This window comes from Channa argus, chromosome 14 (genome assembly GCF_033026475.1).
Source record: "Channa argus isolate prfri chromosome 14, Channa argus male v1.0, whole genome shotgun sequence".
NCBI lineage: Eukaryota > Metazoa > Chordata > Actinopteri > Anabantiformes > Channidae > Channa > Channa argus.
Window position 1 is genome coordinate 19,257,572 of NC_090210.1, and position 22,239 is coordinate 19,279,810.

The following is a 22,239-nucleotide window of genomic DNA, read 5'->3' on the forward strand; positions in this document are numbered from 1 at the left end:
ATTTCAACAATTACAACTGTTTTTTTTTTTTTCCAACAACAGTTTTTAGATCAAGGAAAGAGATGGAGCTGGTGCAGGTATGATAACAATCGCAATTTTTGATAACGTCTTTGCTGTGCAGGCAGGTCCCAGCCTTTATTGAGGGAGTCATCATTTAATCCCGACTCTTTGTATGCAACATAAAACCTCAGAGAGCTGGGAAAAGTCCTTCACTTATCTTCTTTATAAAGCACACTTAACTTTGAACAAAACCTCTGTCTCTTCTTTAGACATCCACAATGCTCCAATACATGCTGCTACAGTACATTACAGGCATACAGTACAGGCACTTTAAGGCAAACATGGTCCGGGGATTTTTCCCACGCAGCCTCCAAGACCAGTATATTGTCTGTAATAGGGAAGTTTGAATATGATAGAGTCGGGGTACAGAGGGATGCAGCAGGGCTCGCGAGGCTCATTTTCGGACTTCATCAAGGAGCAGTTCAGCTAATTAGCTAAACCTAACCAGACTGTGATGGTGTCATTTTTTTTCCCATGACTATCAAGGTGTGGTACATATACCTGCTGACCTTAGGTTGCTGTGTTTATGGACGACTGCTGCCACTATTTTAAGACAAACTTTCATGGCTAGTTTTAAACTCATCAGTCTCATTATTTAGCTGCCGGACCCACAGCTTCACTGCTTTGGCTCACAGGCCTCATTATTTTCATGCAATGTGAAAATAAGTGCCTGTTTCTTAACGACTTAGGAAACTCCGACTAAAAAAGGTGATGATTTATTAATGTGATGTTCCCACTTTGGCAAAAAACAATTACATTATTTCCAGTTTAACCATTAATACTGAACATGCTTTTCTTCTTTCTTTCTGGATCCTTTGTGCTTTTGCACTAACGAACTTTTAGACAAAGGTATCAGCTTTTAGTATTAAACACAGTACTAGTGAAGGATGTATGGATGATGTTTACCACCTAATGCTACACAATCATGCCACAAAAGTACAGAGGTTTTATACTAATCTCTAACAGGAAGGTCTTACTTCTGGCAAAAATAGTAATATTTTTCTGAAGTATCTGCATTGATGTGGCCTTGTATCATCCTGTTGCCGTTGGGTGGAACATGGTGACAGCCCTCAGTGACTCAGGCAGTCTCTGACCCCTGCCATGTCAAATAAACTCTTTTAGTCTATCAGACTACACACACACACACACACCCTGTAGTCTCATCTATAAACAGCGGCGCTCACACAGATTCTAAAGAACTGTGGGCTGACGGAGAACATGTGATCAGCACAGTTTTGAGTTGAAGATTTGGTGCAATCAACCAGATCATGTGCTCTGAGTCTTATTTACAGGATAAAGCGATATCTGAAGTAGATTAGTTGATCGAATTTAGTAGCGTTTAAGTATTTTGTAAAAATTCCAAACATTTGCCGTTTTTAGTATTTCCTGTTTTGCTTTGTCAAATATTAGAGTAAAGGGACACAGTGGAAACAAAGCATGAATCATTTCGCTGATAATTTAGCTAATGACCCACATCTCAAAAGATGTTACCAATATTTGCACAAGAAAATAAAAATGCAGCTACTGATTTCTTTTATTGATAAATATGGAAAATATTTTATTATTGTTTTAATTTTTACTTGTTTTAATTCATTTTTTAAAAAGCCATTGCTTCTACATTTCAGAAGATAAAGAAGAAAAATGAAACTCAGCTTGTATATTTTGGTAAGAAAAGCATCAAGATCCTGAGTATCTCTTGTAACTCAGCAGCTCCTCACTCCCCACAAGCTTTGCTGAGGCCAAACACACTTTTGTTAAAACTATATTTCAATCTAGGCTACGGCCCCACAACATACTACAGGGAGCTCTATTTTTCTCATGTCCTGTCTGTTCCTTGCGTATGAAGTAGAGGTGAGAAACACAATGACTCAGCCTGAGTTACAGCCTGCCAAGCTGCTGTCAACCTCCCTAAATATAACTGCTAATACCATTTGTTACAGTGGAGAAGAGAAACATCTGAGAAAACCGAGACACGATGGGAACAGTTCTGCTGTTTTCACATCTAGGTTAAGTTGAGCGGCATGACGATTTTCGTCTGCATTTCAATGTTTTTGAAACTGTATTCTTGCTACATTTTAATACGACGCCTATGGTTAGTTCTCAAATTTGGTTTGCAGTTTGTTTCTATAAAACAATTTATTATTATTTTAGATATATGAATAATTATTCTGCAGCTGCAGCAGTTTATTAACCACCTCTGAATTATGTTTGATATGTGTTTTTCCTATTATGAGCTATAAATCTAAAAACATAGACACCTAAAAATGTGGTAGTATCTCTAAAGTACACTGTTTCTGGGATCAGCACTGGAAATAGCAATGTGTTAACTTTTCCACAAGCAAGTTATTGGTGCAGAAAGCAGCTCCCAGGTGTTTCCTGCTTTAATTAATGACGACTTTATTGGAAGAACACTGAATATATTGCATCTAATTTCACATTTTAACGTATTTGTACTACTTAAAGACAAATGTGCTTACTGGTTTTCTAGAAAAAGTCAAATGAATCCCGCCCCCCCAGACCTTGAGTGACATTTTGATAACAGCAATTGCTTCAGGATGTTTTGTGATTACAGCTCAGTAAATTAAAATAGTTGAAAGATGCATTGTATGTCCGTATGCATGAAAAACTATCCGTCCAGACAGAGGAGAATTTTCTTTTTTCAGGGGACTTTGAAGGGCAGAGGTTTTGATGATTTCCTAGTTTTCTTTGTGTGATTATAGTCTGCCTATAGTGCTGCTGGAATCAACCATGCAGTGTGGTTCAGGTTTTGTGTATTTCCTTTCTAAGTTATTTTACCACATGTACCACAATCTTAAATGGATTCCAATACTCCAGCCATATAATTTCCCTTAAATCCAGGGGTTATAACATTTTTACAATGCAAGCTCGACCTTTTAATCTCAGCAAAGCTACAGTACAGTGTAAGGTCCAGACCAAAGTAATCCTAATACTGTATTTTCTAAATAAGAGTTTCCAGTCTTTCCAGACCTTCTGCACATGTATCAAGCCGCACAACCGCTCTGCCATGATAGGCTTTGCATGGATGTGTGTCACTGCAGCACATTTTGACTTACAGCAGAATCCCCACGCTAGTTCTCTCCTCACGCCTGCTCTCCTTTCCATTGGTGCAGTCAGACACAAGATATTAACTAGGTCAATGAGATTCCTTCACTCTCTTTCAACAGAGAAGCACAGCAATGCAACCGAAAGGAGAAGACATGAAGGAGAGTTGGAAGGAACAGCAGAGGAAAAGAGGATCAGTGGTTTCTTGCAGAGTAAAACATTTCTTTTGAGAGAGGAAAGGGAGGAGGAGGACTGGGTGGCTGCAGTGACTCTCATTCCAGTGTTGTTAATGCAGGCAATCCCCTCTCGAACCTTTATAGTAGTAAAACACAGTGAATATATACCTAATTCCTATTTTTATAGGAGCCCAGACAATGGAAATACTGCCAGTAAATTAAAAGGTAATGTTTTAAATGTTCAGATGATGGTTACAGATGTTTTTTTTTACTTCAAATAGACTCAAACTACCTATTTATGCTGTTTCTAGAATGTCTGCTAAACTATGCTAATACTGGACACTGAATATAATTTATATTTGCTGTACAGATGTGAGGTTTCTCTGATGCTCTGTCATACACAACAGCAGCTATAACTCAACGTGTCTGGTTTTTGGGATGGAACGAGCGAGAACACACAACAGGTTATTTGCTTTCATGGTCTATCTAACAGCACATGGGACTGCTTCAGCCATTCAATCAGTAACATATCTATGGTCCAGTGGTACCTGCTCCACATGTTAGTAGCTCATTTGGTCAATATCATGTGATATTGACTCTGTGCTTACATGCACTTTAGTAACCTGGATACTGGAAATCTATGTATACATGCAGCAGAGGAGTCACTCGATTATTTTAACTATGGGTTGATAATGACCGATAACTTGCTCAAAGTGGCTGGTGGAATAACAGTCCTGCACGTTGTCTACCCAATACCCATCCCAACTACTTTGTCACTATTTGCCTGAATTTAGAGCTTCATTCATCATCAACTGATTATGTTCCCTTCAAAAACACGGTTACGTTTGCAGCTTAGCTATGTAGGAACGTTATTTTTAGCAGTCAGGGTTGGAAAATGCCAAACAGGTTTTACTGGAAGTTTACAGAAGGAATTACCTAAAGAAATGTGTAGATTACTAGGAACGTTATAGGTTTAAAGTGATATTAGCATTATAATCACTGGCTGGCGAAACGACTAGTCAGTCTGATTTTTATTTCGATGCATTTCGTCTTCATTGTGTCGGCCTAAGATTTTATTAGCTGCAGGAAACGATCAAGCAGTAAATCAGAGACACGGGGTACAGCAGGCACATTTCGACCTGCACGCTTGCGTTTTATTTTGTCCTGTAAAGTTGTACATAGGCTAAAACATTTTGGAAGTGATCTTAAATAATGAAGGTTAATTTTGAATTTAAAAATAAATATATTTTTAGTAACTGAGTAAAGCATATTATTCCGTAAAAACAAAGCAGTATTTATTACATCTGGAATTAATTAGATTTTTTTTTTTGAGAAAAGCCTACGTGCTCTTTGTGCTCTCATTGTAATTCAGACCATTAACTGACACACATAACCAGAATGTGGAGGTTTAGCACAATAAACATTCTCACCCTTCACTGAGGAAAAAGTGTCTTTAGATCTTTGGCTTTTTTCTTGAGATGCAGAGGAAACCTGACATGACACATACCTGGTGCTCACCGAGGACGAAAAGCAGAGCACAACACATTATCATTTAGTGGTAATGAACGATTAATTCATCACAGGGGACTGGGAACACCCAATAAATCACAGAACTCGCGTGTTATGCAGGTTGACATTTCATTAGTTCCATTTCATTACGTGCAACAGTAGGCCTTTCTTCAAATGTCAGAGGAATGAAAAATCTCCTGACCAATCCCTCGATCAGTGCCTTAATACTGACCACACAGACACAGCAACAGTGATTTGGTCCTCAGGCCAACACTGTAACAACACAAGGTCCTGTCAACCAGCCCTCCTGAACTGTTTATTATCAGGTCTGTGGTGGTATCACGTGCAGGCAGAGCCTACAGCCATCTGATTACAGCCATTCTCTGTCCTTTCTCCCCTCTCTTCGGGGCACGGAAGCATGCCAGGCTGTTTTATAACAGGCCTTCTTGTTGGATTAATCCATGCAGGGGTGCCAATCTCTAGGCCAGAGTCACACTGTGTAGGATCTGACAGGAGAGAACAGGCACAGGAGCGGGAGGAGATGGGCATTAAAGAGTAGAGACACCCAAACCATCAGTGGTCAGCTTCCCTTTTATCGCTGCTGTAAGAATAAAAGCTTGAGCGATGAACATATTGTGTTTGCAGCGCAGAGTCTTAATGAATGTGAAGCAGAATTTGGCTGAAAGTCAAAGATTTCTGTGTGTTTTCTTAAGTTCATCTTCATTACATGCTACAGCTACAGAAAACAAAGAGATCTACTAAGGACCCTGAAGAGAATTTTTGTTGTGTGATTTAAACTGTGTTAAACTAAAGAATAAATGTGTGTTTATTCAATCATTATGTACTCGTTATAATAAAACATCCATGACAACTACTGTTTTTTGGGAAATGCTTAAAGCTGTGTTTATAAGGAATCCTTCCATGTGGCGGATGTGTGGAGTCTTGTATAGGTGCGAAAGTTTGTTTGCTGTTTTGTTCATATCTGACTAATGTTTCATCAGTTCAGCAGAACATTTGGTGGCTCGTCTTGTGGGTTCACCAACAAACAAATTAACAACCCATTTCATTGTGAACCCTTAAAGAAGCTTGTTCAAAATTAATGTTATCACTTGATTTTAGTGAGAGCCACAGAAGATCATTAGAGGAAACGATTAAAAGACAGAAAGGCCCCTGATGGAAATGTGTAAAATATATATATATTTTTTTAAATGAAGCAGTGTGGATGATTTTGTGCTCTTCACTGTTACATTACACCTGGCTCAGAATGTACAAGGTTTCATTAAAGCAGAAAGGGGAAGAAACAGCCTTTCGGTCTAGTTGAACTACATTGTTATCATTGTGTGTGCTCCTCCTCTCTCCTCCGTCACTGAGACTTATCTTTGTGATCAAGCAACTCAAGGAGCAGAGGACAGATTCAGTCAATTTTGTTTGTTCCTGACTAAACTTGTTTAGTGTGTTGGTACACATTTTTTATCTTCCACTGCTGTGCCCAATAACGAAAAAAATCAACTGTGCAGTACATGGGTATTAGCTTCAGGAATAAATAACAGGTGGATGCATTACAAAATAAAGCACGACTCCAGAAAGAAGAAATAAAGGAAAAAAAAAATGGCGTCGAAGAAGTGCAGATTCAGAGACGGCTCATAGCTTGTGTTTTTCTAGGACAAACCTCAGGAGAACACACACACACACACAGAAAAAACTGCAATCACTTGGAGCAGCCGCTATCTTAGCCTCTCTCCTTTTCCCTGCACTGTTTCTCTGTGCACAAGAAAGCCTGTGTCATCCTTTAGTCATCTGCATCACAACGCTGCTCAGAGGTAACTTTCTCGAGTACAAATTGCCGTAAAAATTAAAAACTACCCGTGCGTTGCTCACTTCATTTTCCAAAAGGCTACAGAGTCAAGTCACAACTTAAGATTGCGTCTGTTGCATGAGCACATCCACACTACACATGGACTTTCTGTCTTTGTCCCAGTTTGTGCAGCTCAGGCAGGTGATAAATTGTCTCGGAAAACAAATATAGTGGAAGCACTGACAGTCAAGGTCATAAACTACTTCACAATATAGATTTTTAACCAGGGGAAAACCGATTTGGAGAGCTGGCTTGGCATGTAACAGAAAAAGAGGGAAATTGTTGTCAGGCAATGAGACACGAGGTGGGAATCAAACCCACACATGATGAATAAAAACAGCATCAAGGAAAAGCCTCATTTCCAAATTTCTTGTCTGGTACTAACCTACTTTATCTTTGTTGCCAGACGACATGTTACTTGGTGTTGTCAGAATCAATTAGTGTAAGCAGCGGAACTTGAGTAGCACCTAGAATAGCTTTCGTTCATCTTATTACGTGCGAGGAGACCTTACTCCACTTCAATCAAAGCTCTCCGCTCTGAGCCACGTGACAGAAACAGTAACCCAGAAATTCATAGACAAAAGTCAGAATTCTATAAATACAGCCGTACAGCGGGATTCCCCATTTAAAATGTTTTAACCATTAAAAAACTAAGTGAAGCTGAATAATAGTTACAATGGAACTGCTAATTGGCTTTCTAGAAGGCTTTCTACGCTGCGGAGTCAACAAAAGTGATCTAGATCTACTTTTATGACTTTTTGTAACATCATCTAGAGCAGGATGGGAGTTTAAAACTAAATATTAGAATACAAACTGAAACTGTGGGCTGTGTGCTGAGAAAGCCTAGAGGAAATAAAATCCAAACAATTGAAAACTTCATATGTGCTTTGCTTTTATTTCACTAAAAACATCGTGGTGTAGACTGTGTGTTGTACCACTGAGGTACCAATTAATGGCAAACCGATTTCTGAACTTCTAAACTTGATCTGAAACATACTGGCAATTTAAATAAAAGGAGTTGAACCCGAGAGAGAACTCCCTAAGGTTTGGAGCATTAGCAAACAGCAAGCTTGTCATAGCTTGGCTTCGGACTTACTGAATCTGCAAAATTACTTTGAGCTCTTTCATTGTGCAGAACGACACAAGCGAACAGAATTGCTGAACCTCTTTTCCCGTGCACACGCATGGGAACTGGCTTGGATTGTTCTTGGTCTGAGGGTCAGAGTGGCTGCTTAGTTTACCTGGCTAAACACACTCAAATTCCTAGGTTTCTTTTAAAAGTTTTGTTTTCAATATCTACTAGAAAATCACTGTTTACTGAGATAAAAACACAGTTTAGTTTGCATTAAAGCCAATGTGTGGCATTGACCTGAAAAAACCCTGTACTAACGAGCATCTCAGCGGTATTATCCTCTCACCTCTTTGGTCCTCTCCAGCTCATTGTGCAACGCCTGTTTTGAAATCTCCACCTCGATGATCTTTTGCCTGAGCAGCTCGTTCTCGTCCTCGGCTCTACTGCGTTTGTCCTCCACGCTCTCCAGCTCATTGTGCAAGCGCACCGACACGTCTTTGGCCACCTGAGATCAAGAGCAAACACAAGCATTTATCTACATAATCCACAATAGGTAAACGGATGTATCTCTGTATGGACTTACATATGCAGAGGAACACACACGTTCAGCCAGGGTTTGACCAATATATTAACTCAAGCCAATATCTCTGTTAAATATAACACCTTAAATATCCAGAGTTGATCTGACCACTTGTTTTATTCTTTACTGCACATAAATTATTAAGTTAAAGTCATACTGCTTCCAAAGTTTCCATGGTTTACTAAAGTATAACAAGGTGCTAGTCTTGATCTAGTGAAGAGCTTCAGTGTATCAAGAAGACTCAAAATTCTGATTTAAACCAGTAGTGAAGACTCAATATTCTCGCGTAAAAGTAGCAGAAACAAAAAACGATAAATAAAAGCACAAAGTACGTGACTATAGGTAGTTGTGAAAACATAAAATGAAGAACCAAATAAATGTAAATAAAGATAAAAGCAGACCTTCAGGTCCTGCTCCAGACTTCGGAGTAGCTCTCCGTCCACGTGTCCAGTCTGGGCGACTCGCAGACTCTTCTGCTCAGCTTTCCGCAGGCGGTACTGCAGGATGCGGCAGTTCTTGTTGGAACGGTCCAGTTCCCGCCGCAGCTCCTGCAGCTGGTACACCTCTTCCTCCAGGTAGCTGTCTCGAATCTCCTCCATCTCTGCCCGCAGCTCGTCCACTTCATCCTGAAAGACAAGCACACACATGAACTGTTACTTTGGTTTTCTAATGTTCTAGTCAACATTTAGTTTAGTTGATTTTTAGCAAAAGCCTCTGGTGGAACAAATGTAGGCTAAGACATTGAAATCTAAAAGTGGTAGTAAGACACTAAGTTCTGCCCAGACTGGCACAATATGGACATTTTTGAGTAATTAATGGATGGACGCCAGTGACGGCCCATCCATTAATTACCCTGGGTATCTTCCATTAGAGGATCCTGCAGGAGGAGCTGGAGAACTTGGCTGGGGAGAGGGACGGCTGCTGCCTCAGCGACTCCACTTCAGATAAGTGGAAGAAAATGAATGAATGGACATATCGTCTTACAACTGGGACATAAATATAGATATTAGCATTGGTATTAAATATTAGATATAAGTACTGATTTTTACAGCAACTATAAAAGGACATCATCTTAATATTTTTCTAGATTACTACATATGAGTTTCAACAATGCAAGTACTGATAGTGCTGATGATGGAACATCACTAGTTGGCTGTAAGCCCCCGGACAGGAGACCCCTGGATAGGATGCATTTATTTTTCCCCATCTCCTATTAATATGAAACAACCCAAGGAACAAGAACAGAACAGAGACGATTTATCTGTAGCACTGAGATAATACAACACTTTGATTAGTAACCTCGGGGTGTTGGTTTGTCTGCTATCTTAAGGAATCAGTTTGCTCAGTAGATTTCTCCCGGGATTAGATGCTCCAAGGGCTTGACTGGCATCTGATAAAAAGACAAGTGGATACTGAAAAGCGTGCGTGGGTGTCAATTAATGAAAACTAAATCTATCTTCGTTAAGGAAAGCTAAGAGCCCATTGTTATTTGAGGAGGGCCCTGCAGGAAGAAGCTAATGACCTCGCGGAGGGTCAGTTTGATCGATGGCCAGGTTAAATCAAAGCCAGTGGCAGAACTGCAAGCAGGTATATATTTAGGGATCATCAGGGATGATTTTGGAGAGTGTGAATCCTCACTAATATTTAAAACAGAGTAAAGTGAAGCGGTCCTTAGCAAATAGCCCCTGCAGATAATAAAACATATATATTTTGTATTCAATTTCCAGCAGCATTTTTACTTTCTGTTGACTAACTAATGTATAATGGAATAACAGACATGCATTTTAAAAAAAATCAGTACATCTGACCTACAATGGTGATTCGGTTCTATTGACAGAAATTCCAGCAGCAACTATTTTGGGAAAACCTTTGAGCATTTTTTTAAAGGAAAATAACAAAGTTTTACCAGTTTCAGCTTTTTAGATACAAAGATTGGCTGTGTTTCTTTGTATTATATGTTCCTAAACATGGTATATTTGTGTTTACAAAAAGTTGTCTGAGAAAATGTGTCACTTTAGGCACACGGAACAGCTTTTTTAACTATTTTCTGACCATTTGCAGCCATAATAACTAGTTTTTTAATTGAAAAGCTGATTTTTTTCATCACTGACTTGGTTCCTCGATCAGTGAAATAAGTGCATAATCTATAAAATGTTAAATACTGTTTAAAGTACCTCTCACAAGCTCTAAGACTGAAAATTGGCATATTGAAAGGTCCTGGTTTGTCTTGACCTACAGTCTAAAACCCTAAGATAAGATATTTTTACTTGAGCAGTAAACTGGTTAATCAATCATCACAATCAAAACTCAACTCTTTTGAAATTTTTCTAGTTCCATCTTCTTAAATCTGATTAGTTGCTTTTTTTTTTTTTAACTCTTATCAGAGTAATTTGAATGCAGCAGCCACAATAATCAGTTTCTGGACATCATCCTGTGGATGTGATGTACTTGTAACAAAAGTTTAAATCCCCCTCATGACCTTTTTCACCCCCTGCAAAAAAAAATTAAAAGGAGGTGAAACATAATCCCAAATAAAGCAGAGGTGTCAGCTAGAAACAATAAAATAAATGTGATAAACATGTTTTGTCATTGGCATATTAGGGAGCAGTGGGAGGGGAACTCCCAGACATTTAAGGGTATGGGGGGTTGGTTAGGAGTCCCCCTCGGAGACCCAGCTGGCAGCCTGACAGCCAGGAAGGAGGGTGTTTGTACCCTACACACATGGGACATCTGACTGTGGGATAAAGCCATTACAGCGAGAGCCAGAAAAGCTGATTAACTCTCTTGTGTTTGCAACCTGCCAAAGACGGAGACATGGACATGCGTGATCAAGTTTGAAATGATATCACAATAACACGTAAATAAACCCGTCTTCCATCTGAAGGAAAAGAAAAACTGCAACATTGTTTGCCGCATTATCTGTTTGCCTCCCCTCCCTAACTTATCGGGATAGCCTACTTACAGAAAGGGGGAGGGGGACCCTGCAAGAAATCTTCAGGCAGGATCTTAATGCAAAAATACACTGATGCCATAGTGGCAATTAACTGTGATTAGGACAAATTGATGAATCAAAGCTGTATATTCGTTATTACATTATATTCTCAGTACAGTTCAAACAACTTAAATGTTTTAAAAGTGTGTCAAATGAGTTAAATAAATAAAAACAAATATGCAGTGGGCACAATCTTCAACATTAGTGCCCCAAATGCAACAGAGGAGGATAATCTGGTCAAGCAACTATCAACAAAAGTCAACAACTGTCAAATCCAGGAGTCAAAGCCCACAAAGGTGACAAAGGCAACATGATGGGTGGAAAGTGGACACTGGGACAACACGACAGCTGGTCATCACAACGAAGTCTGTTTACTGTTTGTTAGCATCTGAAAGTTGCTCAGTGACACTTAAAGTGATGGTGAGAACTGAACCTGGGATTTTCCTGAATTGGGACAGTACTGGGTCTTTAAACACCAGCTGCTACTGTACTATCAGATTACATGAGGCATCACTCAAGTATGTGTTAATGTGTTATTTTTCTTTTTTGGGGGGGATTTTGCATATTGTACCAACACTGAATCCTGAACTGAACAGAACTGAATGAGGTGGCCTTACCTTGAGGTAGTCGTTTTCAGATCTCAAATCTTCAATCTCCCGCAGCAGGTCCTCTTCAGTTGCATCCTTGGCGCCAGGCAGTTTGAGTTGTGCGCTTGTTGAGGGTTTTTCCAGCTTGTGTTTCTCTCCGTGCGCCCCCGGAGCGGTTGGAGCCTGAGACATGCTTCCCTTGGCGGCGGAAGCCTCGGTTGTGCGCAACGGACCCGCAGCGGGCGCACCGGTCGCTTCTGCCCGCAGCGGATTATCGGTTCCCAGTTGATCGCGGTCACTGGAGCCAGTACCGGACTCGGCGTCGCTACTAGCGGCCGGTGCCAACCTCTGCTCGTCAGACAGGGGCTCGGACGGACAGTCTGACAGATCTGAGCTGCTGTCCGTCTGGCTGACCCGGCCGAGAGACGCTCCGGTCGGTACCCGGATGGGGGAACCATGGCTATGTGGGCCCGGGGATCCCGAGGCTAGTTTCCCTTTCTTGCCTTTGGCAAGGATAGGACTGCTAGTGCTGTCCGGTTTGATGCTGGCGGCTTTGGGCTCAGCTGCTGCTGCATGCTGGGGCACCTTTGTGGACTTCTTCGCCACAGTAGACTTGGTGTTACTTTTCGCCGCGGCCGGTTTCTCTTTTGCCCCGGTTGCGTTGCGTCTGGAGCTGCGGTTCGGATGAGCTAAGGGCACTGTGGCAGACTGATGCTGCTTGTTGAGTTTGGGGGACTTGGGTACGATGGCAGGTGGTTTGGTGGAGCGCGAGTGCACATCTTTGAGGAAAGGTCTGGCCGGGGAGGGCGCTCGGTTCAGTCTCTTCTTCTCCAACTGGTGGTTCTGCGGTTTGGTGTCGCTGCCAGAGCCATTGGAGCTCTCCATTATACACCGACACCGGCAGCAGGAGGGCGATGAAGGAAACAATCAAGCCACAGCACCGCGGAAAATCTCTGACATGCGACACCAGAAAAACAGCCAGGTTCGTCTACCTTCTTCCTTGTCGGACTGGGGATACGCATCCTGCGTTGTGCTGGATGTTTTACTCCATCCTGTCTGCATTCACCAGGTTGTCATTGTAGTCCCCTCAGCCTGAAGCCCCCTTGGAGGAAACGCTGCAATAAAAAGGATTACTGAGACGGATGAGTTGGCAGACAGGTTGCATCTGCAGACAGGGATTAAGGCTCAAGGTAGAAAAATAATGTGTCAGTCGGAGCCGTCTTCTTGCTCTGCAGACCGGGTCTCCATCCCTCTGCTTCGGCGGGCTGAGTGTATTGGGCCCCCGTGTCTCGCACCCCTTCTTACTCTTTCCTATCTGTCATGTAAGATCTGCAATCGCTGCGGTGTGAGGCTCGACGCCCGTGATTTGCTGCGGGGCGCATGCGCTGCCGCCTCCCAAGCGCACGAGCACACCCCTCATTTTCTGTGGGACCAGGCGGGACCGGGACTGACACGCTTCGGTGCGCATGCCCTAATGACACACATGCACACACTCTTGGCCAGTGAACACTTTCACGTGAGGTGCACCGTTACCAACACGGTGAACCAATACTCGCCTACATCCATCAATTTATTTATTATCTATTTATCTATTTATTTGAACCTCTACACTGAAATAAATGGCATAGTGGGTAAAACATCATTTTGGTTTTCCTGAAATCCACTCAAGTGCCACCAGGAGCCACAACTACACATTTTGGACAATAACACACAGTTCCCCAGTAAAATAAAGACCATAACCTGGTAATAAATATAGATATCTTTAATTGCATTTCATTAGTTCAAGAATGCCATAAGTTATAAATATCACAAATCTGCTTTAAACATGCCGAAACGTTTCAAACAGAGTTTAAAACAAAGTACAGTCTTCCATCATAAAAGATATAGACATCGAATAAAAGCATTGTTTAAATATATATTGAAAACATTGAATAGTATAGGGCTTGGCTATTAAAACAAAGACGTTGTGGTTAGTGCTCAGGGAGTGGGGGTGAATTGAAAGCTTTCATTCCAAATACAACGTTTTTTTTAAAAGAAGTGATATTGCTGAATTGCTAAACTGCAGATAATGTGTATGCAAAGGTTGTTTGCTGGCTGATAATGTTATTGCAAGATGGGCTCCTGCATCTCGGACTTTTGTTAACAACACTTCTTTCAATATTTTTTGTTTTTGTTACGAAACTCTTCATTTGTTAGTACAATGTGCACAAATGCTTGACATACAAAATGAAATAAAATAAAATTAAGCAAAAACAAACAAAAAAAAAAGTCAGTCTCATTTTTAAATCAGGTCCTCTGAATCAGCTCGTCCTTCCTCACGCACAGACTTTTACAGAAACAACGAACCAAAAACACCCTCTGCGCTACTTTGCTAATATTGCATTCATTTCCCAACAAAGACGAAAGAATTCAAGAACTACTAATGTCTTTGAGCACAGGGGGGATAAACATGCATTGCCTTGTATGTCTGAAGATGGGATATCCCCATACTGGTCCATAGAGTAATCACAAGCTCATAACTTCTAACCTTCCCCACAAAACACAAAGGTCCCATTCAGGAAGGCTTTTTATGAAGATGCTTCTTAATTTAGAATGACAGTCTGATTTGAAAGTCTGCAGTAAAAGCCAGACAAAATGATAAGATATGGGCTGATCACAATTTCCTGAGACGCTCAAATACTAAACAAAGCGTCCTGCATATTTCCCCTGCAAAGGGTCACTCACACAGACTTCTCTAAGGTGTTTCTGAATACGGAGGGAAAACGTCACAAAACTGATGGAAAAAGTATTGGTAGTAACTTTTATAGTAACCCATGTGCTTTGTGCTAGTTTCTCTAGTACTCTCTCTAGTCTCTAGTACTAGTCTCTGTTACTGACAAGGAGCCAATAATTCAAATGGAAAATGCAAATCCCTCAAGTGCTACATTATCCATCTCTCCTTGCATATCCAACCCAAACAAAGACAAGGTGTGGAAGAGCTCAGAGTGGCCACTACTGAGGCTACATTGATCTTTGTTAGTGCTAAACTACAAGTTGTAAATTCACTTTTTTTTTGTTTTTTGCATGTCAGTCCAACTAAGTTAAGATGGACTGCAGTGCAAAACATTACGATCTATACAAGGGAAACAAGTCGCGCCAGCCATTGTAAGACTTTAAGGCAAAAGAATACAAACTGATATGATCACCACCTCACAACCTACCGGTGGCCACAAAAGTCTGTCCAGTCATCGCAGCAACACACCATATCTACATCATGTGCTTTTGTTTAGCTCAAGTCAAATCCTCACTTGATAATGATACATATTTATAATAATATAAAACTACTGTACCTAGGCCCATAATTTAAACTAAGTTGGAAATACGTGAGATGTAGTTAAGCCTGTGAGCTACAGTCCATTGGGGCAACTCAAACAATGTTAAACTTAGTGTATGTTAAGTGTGATGATTATAAAAAAAAAAAAAAAAGTCTTCAACATGTTCAACTGCTATCAGAGGGCTTGCTACCTCGAAGGCACCTGCAGGGCACAGTTAGCCTAAAGGTCCGAGAAATGAGGTAGTCTGGGTCAAGTGTAGACAGAAACGTGGGGAGATGGTGGGTGACTCACCGGGACTAAAGATTAGTGTGGTACATCTCATAGTGTGCAGTTACCAAACAGGAGAAGAAATAAAACTGGTTGTTAAAGTCAATGCATCTTAACAGCAGATGTCGAGATTTTGAAACTGCTGCTTTGTGCTGCCCCCTAGCGGCCAGATTGGCACTCTGCGTATGCAAGACGTGTGTGTGTGTGTGTGTGTGTGTGTGTGTGTGTGTGTGTGTGTGTCAGAAGTTGGGTGCCCACTGCGAATCTCAACAGCAGCGCATGCGGGGAGGGTGCAACTCCGGAGGAACTTCCGGTTCAGGCTGCAGAGACAGGACACTGTTGGAAAGCTCCTTGTTAGGAATTTCCAGAGGCATCTGTTGGATCAAAAATCAATGGGGGAAAATAAAAACACAAGCGTGAGCTTTATTGCTTCGGCAGCATGTGGTTTACGCAGTGCATATCCATCTTCATTAATTCAGCATCATTGGATTAGTCAATTTATTTAAAAGTGAAACGAGTCACTCCGGCCATTTTAATAATTCAAGGAAAACAATATTAAATTTTTATTTGGTCAGACTAAACTAAATATCTGAAGATGCAGCCTTGGTCTGTTGGAAATGTTCTATTACTTGTTATTTTATAAACAAAATATTCATAAATGGCAAATTAATAATATTAGTAATAGTATTGGAAAGTAAAAAGACTTATGAGTAAAGGAAGTGCCTTGAAAAAAAACCCTATAAAAATAGGAATAATCACAGAAAGTAGACCAGAGAAAGGCAGCTTTTCAAATGGAGTTGAAATATTCTTACCAACAAGTGTAAAAGAATTGACGTTAAAATTAGAGAAGTGGATAAGTTACAGCCATGACCAAAATGCCTGAAGTGTGTGCTCCAGTTTGTTTTGGTTGGTGTGAAAGTTTAAGGCTGAACTAACCAACAGAATTGACACAGCCATTTCTAACTGGAGTACAATCCAGTATTTCTGTGGTAGGGGTGAGTAATAAAAACATCCTGGAAATGTTAGTACACCCACCTTGCTTAGAATATCATCCACTAGCTTCAGGAAGATCTCATCAACATTAAAGTTATCCTTGGCACTGGCTTCGCAGAAGCGCATTCCGCTTATTCTAGAGGCAAACTGGAACACAAATACACAAACCAGGGCCAAACTAGCTCAGTGCCAGCAAAGAACAGGAGCATAACGACATAAGTAAAGAAATTCAAATGGAAAAAAACTCCTTTAACACTTGACATTACATAGTCTCCCCACAAGGTTTATTGAGTTTTTGATATTTGTGGTACCTAAAAAGTAAATCTTTGGACGTCAGTGTTATCCATGTTCATACTAGACGGGACAATCCACATAATTATCCATAATTATCTAGGGAAATTTTAGTTATTGGTAGTACTCAGCTGTACAGAAAGTTTTTTTTTTTTTTTTTTTTTTTAATTTCCCTGCTTTACTTTGTGAATGAACTTTCAAGACTATCGTTTGCACTACTGGATCTTCCTTAAGATAGATTTGACCTGTACAAACATATGAGAATGTAGTGCTGAGGTGAGAAGGTAAAAGGGAGCAGGTGTGATGGAACTCACCCTCTCTCCCTGCTGTCTGGAGATGATGCGATCGGTCTCACAGTCCAGCTTGTTTCCAACCAGGAGAAGCTCTGCTTCCTCCGAGGCATACTGACACAAGCCAGAAAGCACAGAGAGAAAACAGCCACATCAGGAAATCTGTGCAGTCTAGCGTCACTACGTAAACTGGTTGCATAATGAAGCAAACATTTAGTGCGAAATTTCAAGTTTAGTTTCCGAGGATTTATCAGTGAAGCTACAGTGAAGCTGTTAAGACTATAAAAAGGGACAAACAAGACACTAAAATTCAATGTTTAAAATCTTATGCAGCGGATGTCAAATCTAATGAGATGAAAGACAACGGTACATCTGAAGAACAAATATCAGGGCAGGTATGACAATATTATTGGCATAAATCTTGATGTAAAAGTGAGTGCCAGACACTATCACTGCACAAAACATGATGGAGGCACAAAAGACTTTCTGAAAAGTTTGGCACATAGTAACAGCAGAGGTCCGCATCCCAGATCAACATAGAATAGTTTATCTTACAAGGAAAATGTTTTGCTGTAATTTAAGAAAACTGTAATTGTTCAGTTTCTTACCTTGTCTATCATCTTCATCCATTTGGGAAGATCATCGAAGGTTTCCTGCTTAGTGATATCATAAACTAGCACAATTCCCTTGGCACCTCTGTAGTAGGCTGATGTGATGCTGTTGAATCTCTCCTGGCCAGCAGTGTCCCTGGAAAGAGCAGGATTTATTATATTTGTGTTTACAAACAAAGAAAATCAATTACAGGTTACAGAACTTGATCAATTACTAAATATAAAAGATTCATTTATATAGCAAAAATATTATGGTTATGATGATGATGATTATATTTAAACAATTTAACATAATGACTTTAGTTATAATTTAAAATATTAATTTAAAACACATAATCTTTCTTTGTGAAGGATAAATCAGATATCTAAATTATCACCTGCTATCTAACCAAGAAAAATAGAAATCATTTTTTAAATGGCTTTTAATACACAATAACGTATGCATTTATGCAAACAACTAAAGCCGGCTGTCGGTAACAATAATTTGAAGCTGGCATTTAAACAGCCAATATGCCAAAACATAGCTGTAATTATATAGACTATGTTCCCATAGATGGAATTAATGTATTATGATTTTCTTAAATACTGCAAATTAATAATTTACGATGTCAAATACAAACATATTGATGTGTTATAAGCCATTCGTCAAATGTTGGGAGCTTAGAAATGCCAGAAGCCGACTTCTAACAAAATATTATTAGATTTACTCAAACTAAAAAGGATCATTTCTGGAAAATAATTTAACAATCATTTTTAAAAATGTAAACATTATTTTTTTTTTAATGCATGTAGGGATGCAGTTTAGTTTATGTTATATGTCAGCTGATTGACAAGCAGTTGGAGTTGTACTCGCAGGGCCGCGTTACTGTACCTTCAGCCAGCTAGTCTCTCCCTGTTCCCCCTGTGAGTCAGTCAGGTTTATGAGCAGAAGCGCAGACAGACACAGCAGCACAGTGGCAGGGTTGGAGCTTGATGTGAGCCATTCAAAATGAGAGACAAGACACACTGAGGACGGCCTTCCCGAGTGAACAGGTCGAAGAAGGCCACAAGAGCAGGGGACAAAACAGGACGTGACAAAGAGTGTGGAGGATGTGGAGGATGGAAGGGAGGGTGGATTGTTAATGAACAGGTGAGATGTGTTAGTGTAATCAGCAATGGCGGTTCCCACATCACACACAATGAATTCAGTCACACACTTAGCCAGTACCAAAGCATTCCTGTAATCTGAGCTAAACTAATGGATTTCTACAATCACTGGACAAGAACACTGGAGGTTTTCCTTTAATTTAAGCCTATTTAAAGTCACATGACACGAGCACAAGCAAAATAGCAGACGATACACATCCAATTTTTTTCGCACTTCAAATATTGTACTGCAATAATTGAATGAAACAAAAAGGCAGTAACAATGCTGACTACTCATTATGCAGTTTATTAGGTGCACCAAGCTAAAACGAATAAAGTCTAATACTACTGCCCTGCCATAAATTTGCTCTTTATCTTTAAGATCATAATGTTAACTTGTTGCACTTTTGAATACATCTTGGTTGCGCAACAAACAGCACCCTCCCAAATGGTCACACAGTTAAATAAACAGTACCACAAAAACTGTAAAAAACAATACCCTCCCCAAAGTGAGGATTTAGTACACGATATATCAGATAATAGAAGCTATAGATTCAAAAGGATTACAAATTTATAGAGTTGTTTTTGCCACTAGAATACACAGTGTGCAGGAGATGCAGATGAGAAAAATAAGTGAGGTAAAAAAAAAAAAAAATGCTAAATAATACTACAAATAAATGACGAACTATGTGGTGAAAGGCCTAAAACCCATTAAAACAGTGGGATGTTAATCCTGTGTAGTAATTTGTCGATAAATCACAATCAAAATAAGCAGTTATTATTACAAGTGTGTGAAATAAAAATTGTTATATACAAACTTCTAAACAAAGCTAAATGTAACCAGTAGTTCTTGTTAGAGCAGCTTACAGCATGACAGGCCAGTTAGAGGAAGTCAGAGAGGAGTAAAGGAACTTCTGTCAATTTACTCACCATATCTGTAGTCTGATCTTCTTCCCTCTCAGCTCAACTGTCTTGATTTTGAAGTCAACTCCTATCAGGGAATTTAAAAACACAAAATCATTTCCTGTTTTGTTTTGGCTAGAACTTTTTGCATTAAAAGGTTGTACCTAATAAAGTTACATTTTGTTGGAGAATATTATTATTTAAAAAGTTTCCATGGCCTCACAGCTACAAAAAACAAACAAACAAAAAAAAAACACAACTAAGGCAGTTATTAGGTATACCTGTGATTAAGGTAGTTTTAGCTGTGTCACACTTTCAACAGCCATTAACAGCTATTATAACAAAGAAATAACCAGATTAGAAAGCAAAGCTTTACACCAAACTTCAGAGACGGTCAAACTAACTCCTATGTGGTATTTGTGATCAAAGGAGCACAATATTAGTGGTGCAGACAGCAAAAACTTGCGTGTGTCACAGGAATAACAGGGAACAAAATGGAGCTGCCATAGCAGCTGCTTGTGTCTGACTATTTTGGGAATTGACGCTAAGGCTGGCTGCTGTATTAGTCACAGGACTGTTTACCCAATTCCACATATAAACAGATCCCATGTATTTTAATGGCATCAGTGAGCATACTGCAGCAATTTGTCTCGTGGTACTGTTGATTTTAGAAAGCCGGGATTCCTGCAAAGAACCTTTACGTTTCATTGATTTTATGTGGAAATCTGACAAATTTGAGAAAAAAAGAATTTGAGATGGTTTATCAGCAGTAAATTAAGTTACAAAAGAAAACACACTTTTAACATCCAAACGAGATCCACCTAAATGTATAAATACTGTTATGCTGTGGGACACCTTACAAATTCAGAGGCTGTCTTAGTTTTTATTCATCTCCACTCACTTCTTTAGGCTTACAGACAATTGAAGTTGTGTTCCCACGGGACATACTCACATACTTAAACTAATGCCTTTCTTCTAGCAGCCAAATTCTTCCTGGACATGCAAAACTTCCTGATAGTGTAGGAAATATTCCTCTTTACTTAACATCTTAAATAGCCTTAATGTACAAAACAGCTGTACTCAATCATCTTTGTTATTGAACTACTTATTATTTTGCCTATTTTAAATATTTATCGGCATGTGCCTCTGTACGTTCTTCTACTATACTTACTGATTTCACATTGTTGATTTCATAACTTTACCATGATTTGGGGTACACAAAATTTGCAATGCTAAACCTTGTTCACCACAGTATTTGTACTGCTGTTTGTATCTGCTTTTTTTTTTTTAATCAAAATTCCACAAAAGCCTGATACACACATCACCCCAAATACTTTTTAAAGGCTTTGTGGAAAGAAGCAAATACTCCTCCACTAGCTAAGTCAGTTCGGTTAGCTAAATACAATGGTGTTGGTCTTGCTGTAGTTAAAGTAGGAGGCAGTATGTTTGGATCCACCCCATGTAGTTTAGGTAGCTTTCCTCCAGTAAATAGACAGGGCCCTTCTGTATCCTGTGAATGAAAAGGTTGACGAAAACAGGCTCCTCTCCTCACCCACGGTCGACTTGCAAGCTTCGCAGAAAGTGTCGTCTGTATATCTCTCCATGAGGCTGGTCTTACCAACTCCACGGGAGCCAATAATGATAATTTGAAGTTTAAAATCTGCGGGTCTGGGAGGCATCTTCCTGCGGCGAGACTGAGCCCCCAACGCGGGGGACGAGTTCACGGAGCCCCCGCTACCAACAGTGGCCCTCCGCGGGATGTCATACCTCGGATCCATCAGTAATTCCACATTTGTGATTAAAGGAAAAGCGGACGAACAAGTCTAAAGTGTTACACAATAGAAGCAATTCGTTATTTCCAACTTTCCTTTGTCTCTGTACAAGTTTGTGAAAGTTTTTCACTCGGCGATGGTTGTTGTTATTCAGCCATTAGACGCCAGAGCCGTCATGACGTAATTCACCAACGTTTAACCAATATCCGTTTCCGGTCCCAAGTTCCACAATAATAATAATAATAATAATAATCAAAAACTAACACGATCAACTCAGTTTCAAACTGTGCAGCATTTCTACTCAAGGTATTTATACATTTATATTTCTTGTCTTATTTTTATGCAATGGTAGAAAGTAAGCACATTGACTAAAGTACTGCAGTAGAGTACAGCTCTGATATAAACAATTTATTTTATTTTTTCAGTTTCATATAGCTAAGTAAAACACGACATGCTCTGCTACAAATTATTTTGACACCATTACACTAGTTGTAAAGTACAAGTAAAAATGTCTCGACCCTATTTATATAATACCTACTGGCGGAAACATGCTTCCATATAAACACTTACTATACATAGTAAGTTTAACACCTTCCAGAATAGAGAGACCAACAAATTGAGACAATTAAAGGACGCCTTCACTGGATTTGACCTTGCTTCTTTTGGTTCAAGTTTGGGTAAAACATGTACATAAATACCATTAAACGTACTTTAAATTCCCTGTATCAAAACATTTTTCTACTTCTAGCTGAAAAATGCCTCCAGATGACATCACTTGG

At 39.8% G+C, this 22,239-nt stretch overlaps 2 protein-coding genes across 13 annotated transcripts in view; both read right to left on the reverse strand.

The window, feature by feature from the left end:
- Positions 1 to 13,328, reverse strand: part of LOC137098787 (microtubule cross-linking factor 1) — a 60,879-nt gene extending 47,551 nt beyond the window's left edge. For 8 of the 12 annotated variants that reach the window (XR_010910651.1, XR_010910652.1, XM_067475390.1 and 5 more), the window contains exons 1-3: positions 11,925 to 13,328; positions 8,717 to 8,941; positions 8,082 to 8,240 (exon numbers count right to left, since the gene is read on the reverse strand). Coding sequence is in view for 10 of the 12 variants with exons in the window: in XM_067475390.1 (XP_067331491.1) it covers positions 8,082 to 8,240; positions 8,717 to 8,941; positions 11,925 to 12,779 (1,239 nt within the window). In the remaining 2 variants the exon portion in view is untranslated. The remainder of the gene's footprint in view (positions 1 to 8,081; positions 8,241 to 8,716; positions 8,942 to 11,924) is intronic. The other 4 variants (XM_067475398.1, XM_067475389.1, XM_067475388.1 and 1 more) reach the window with 1 other exon arrangement.
- Positions 13,329 to 13,641: 313 nt separating this feature from the next.
- On the reverse strand, positions 13,642 to 21,650 carry rab12 (RAB12, member RAS oncogene family). The gene is made up of 6 exons (XM_067475400.1): positions 21,241 to 21,650; positions 19,716 to 19,776; positions 17,658 to 17,796; positions 17,074 to 17,163; positions 16,511 to 16,615; positions 13,642 to 15,849 (listed from the first exon to the last, which is right to left on the reverse strand). The coding sequence occupies exons 1-6, from the start codon at positions 21,464 to 21,466 to the stop codon at positions 15,742 to 15,744; spliced, it is 729 nt and encodes a 242-aa protein (XP_067331501.1). The 5' UTR covers positions 21,467 to 21,650; the 3' UTR covers positions 13,642 to 15,741.
- Between the last annotated feature and the right edge of the window lie 589 nt (positions 21,651 to 22,239).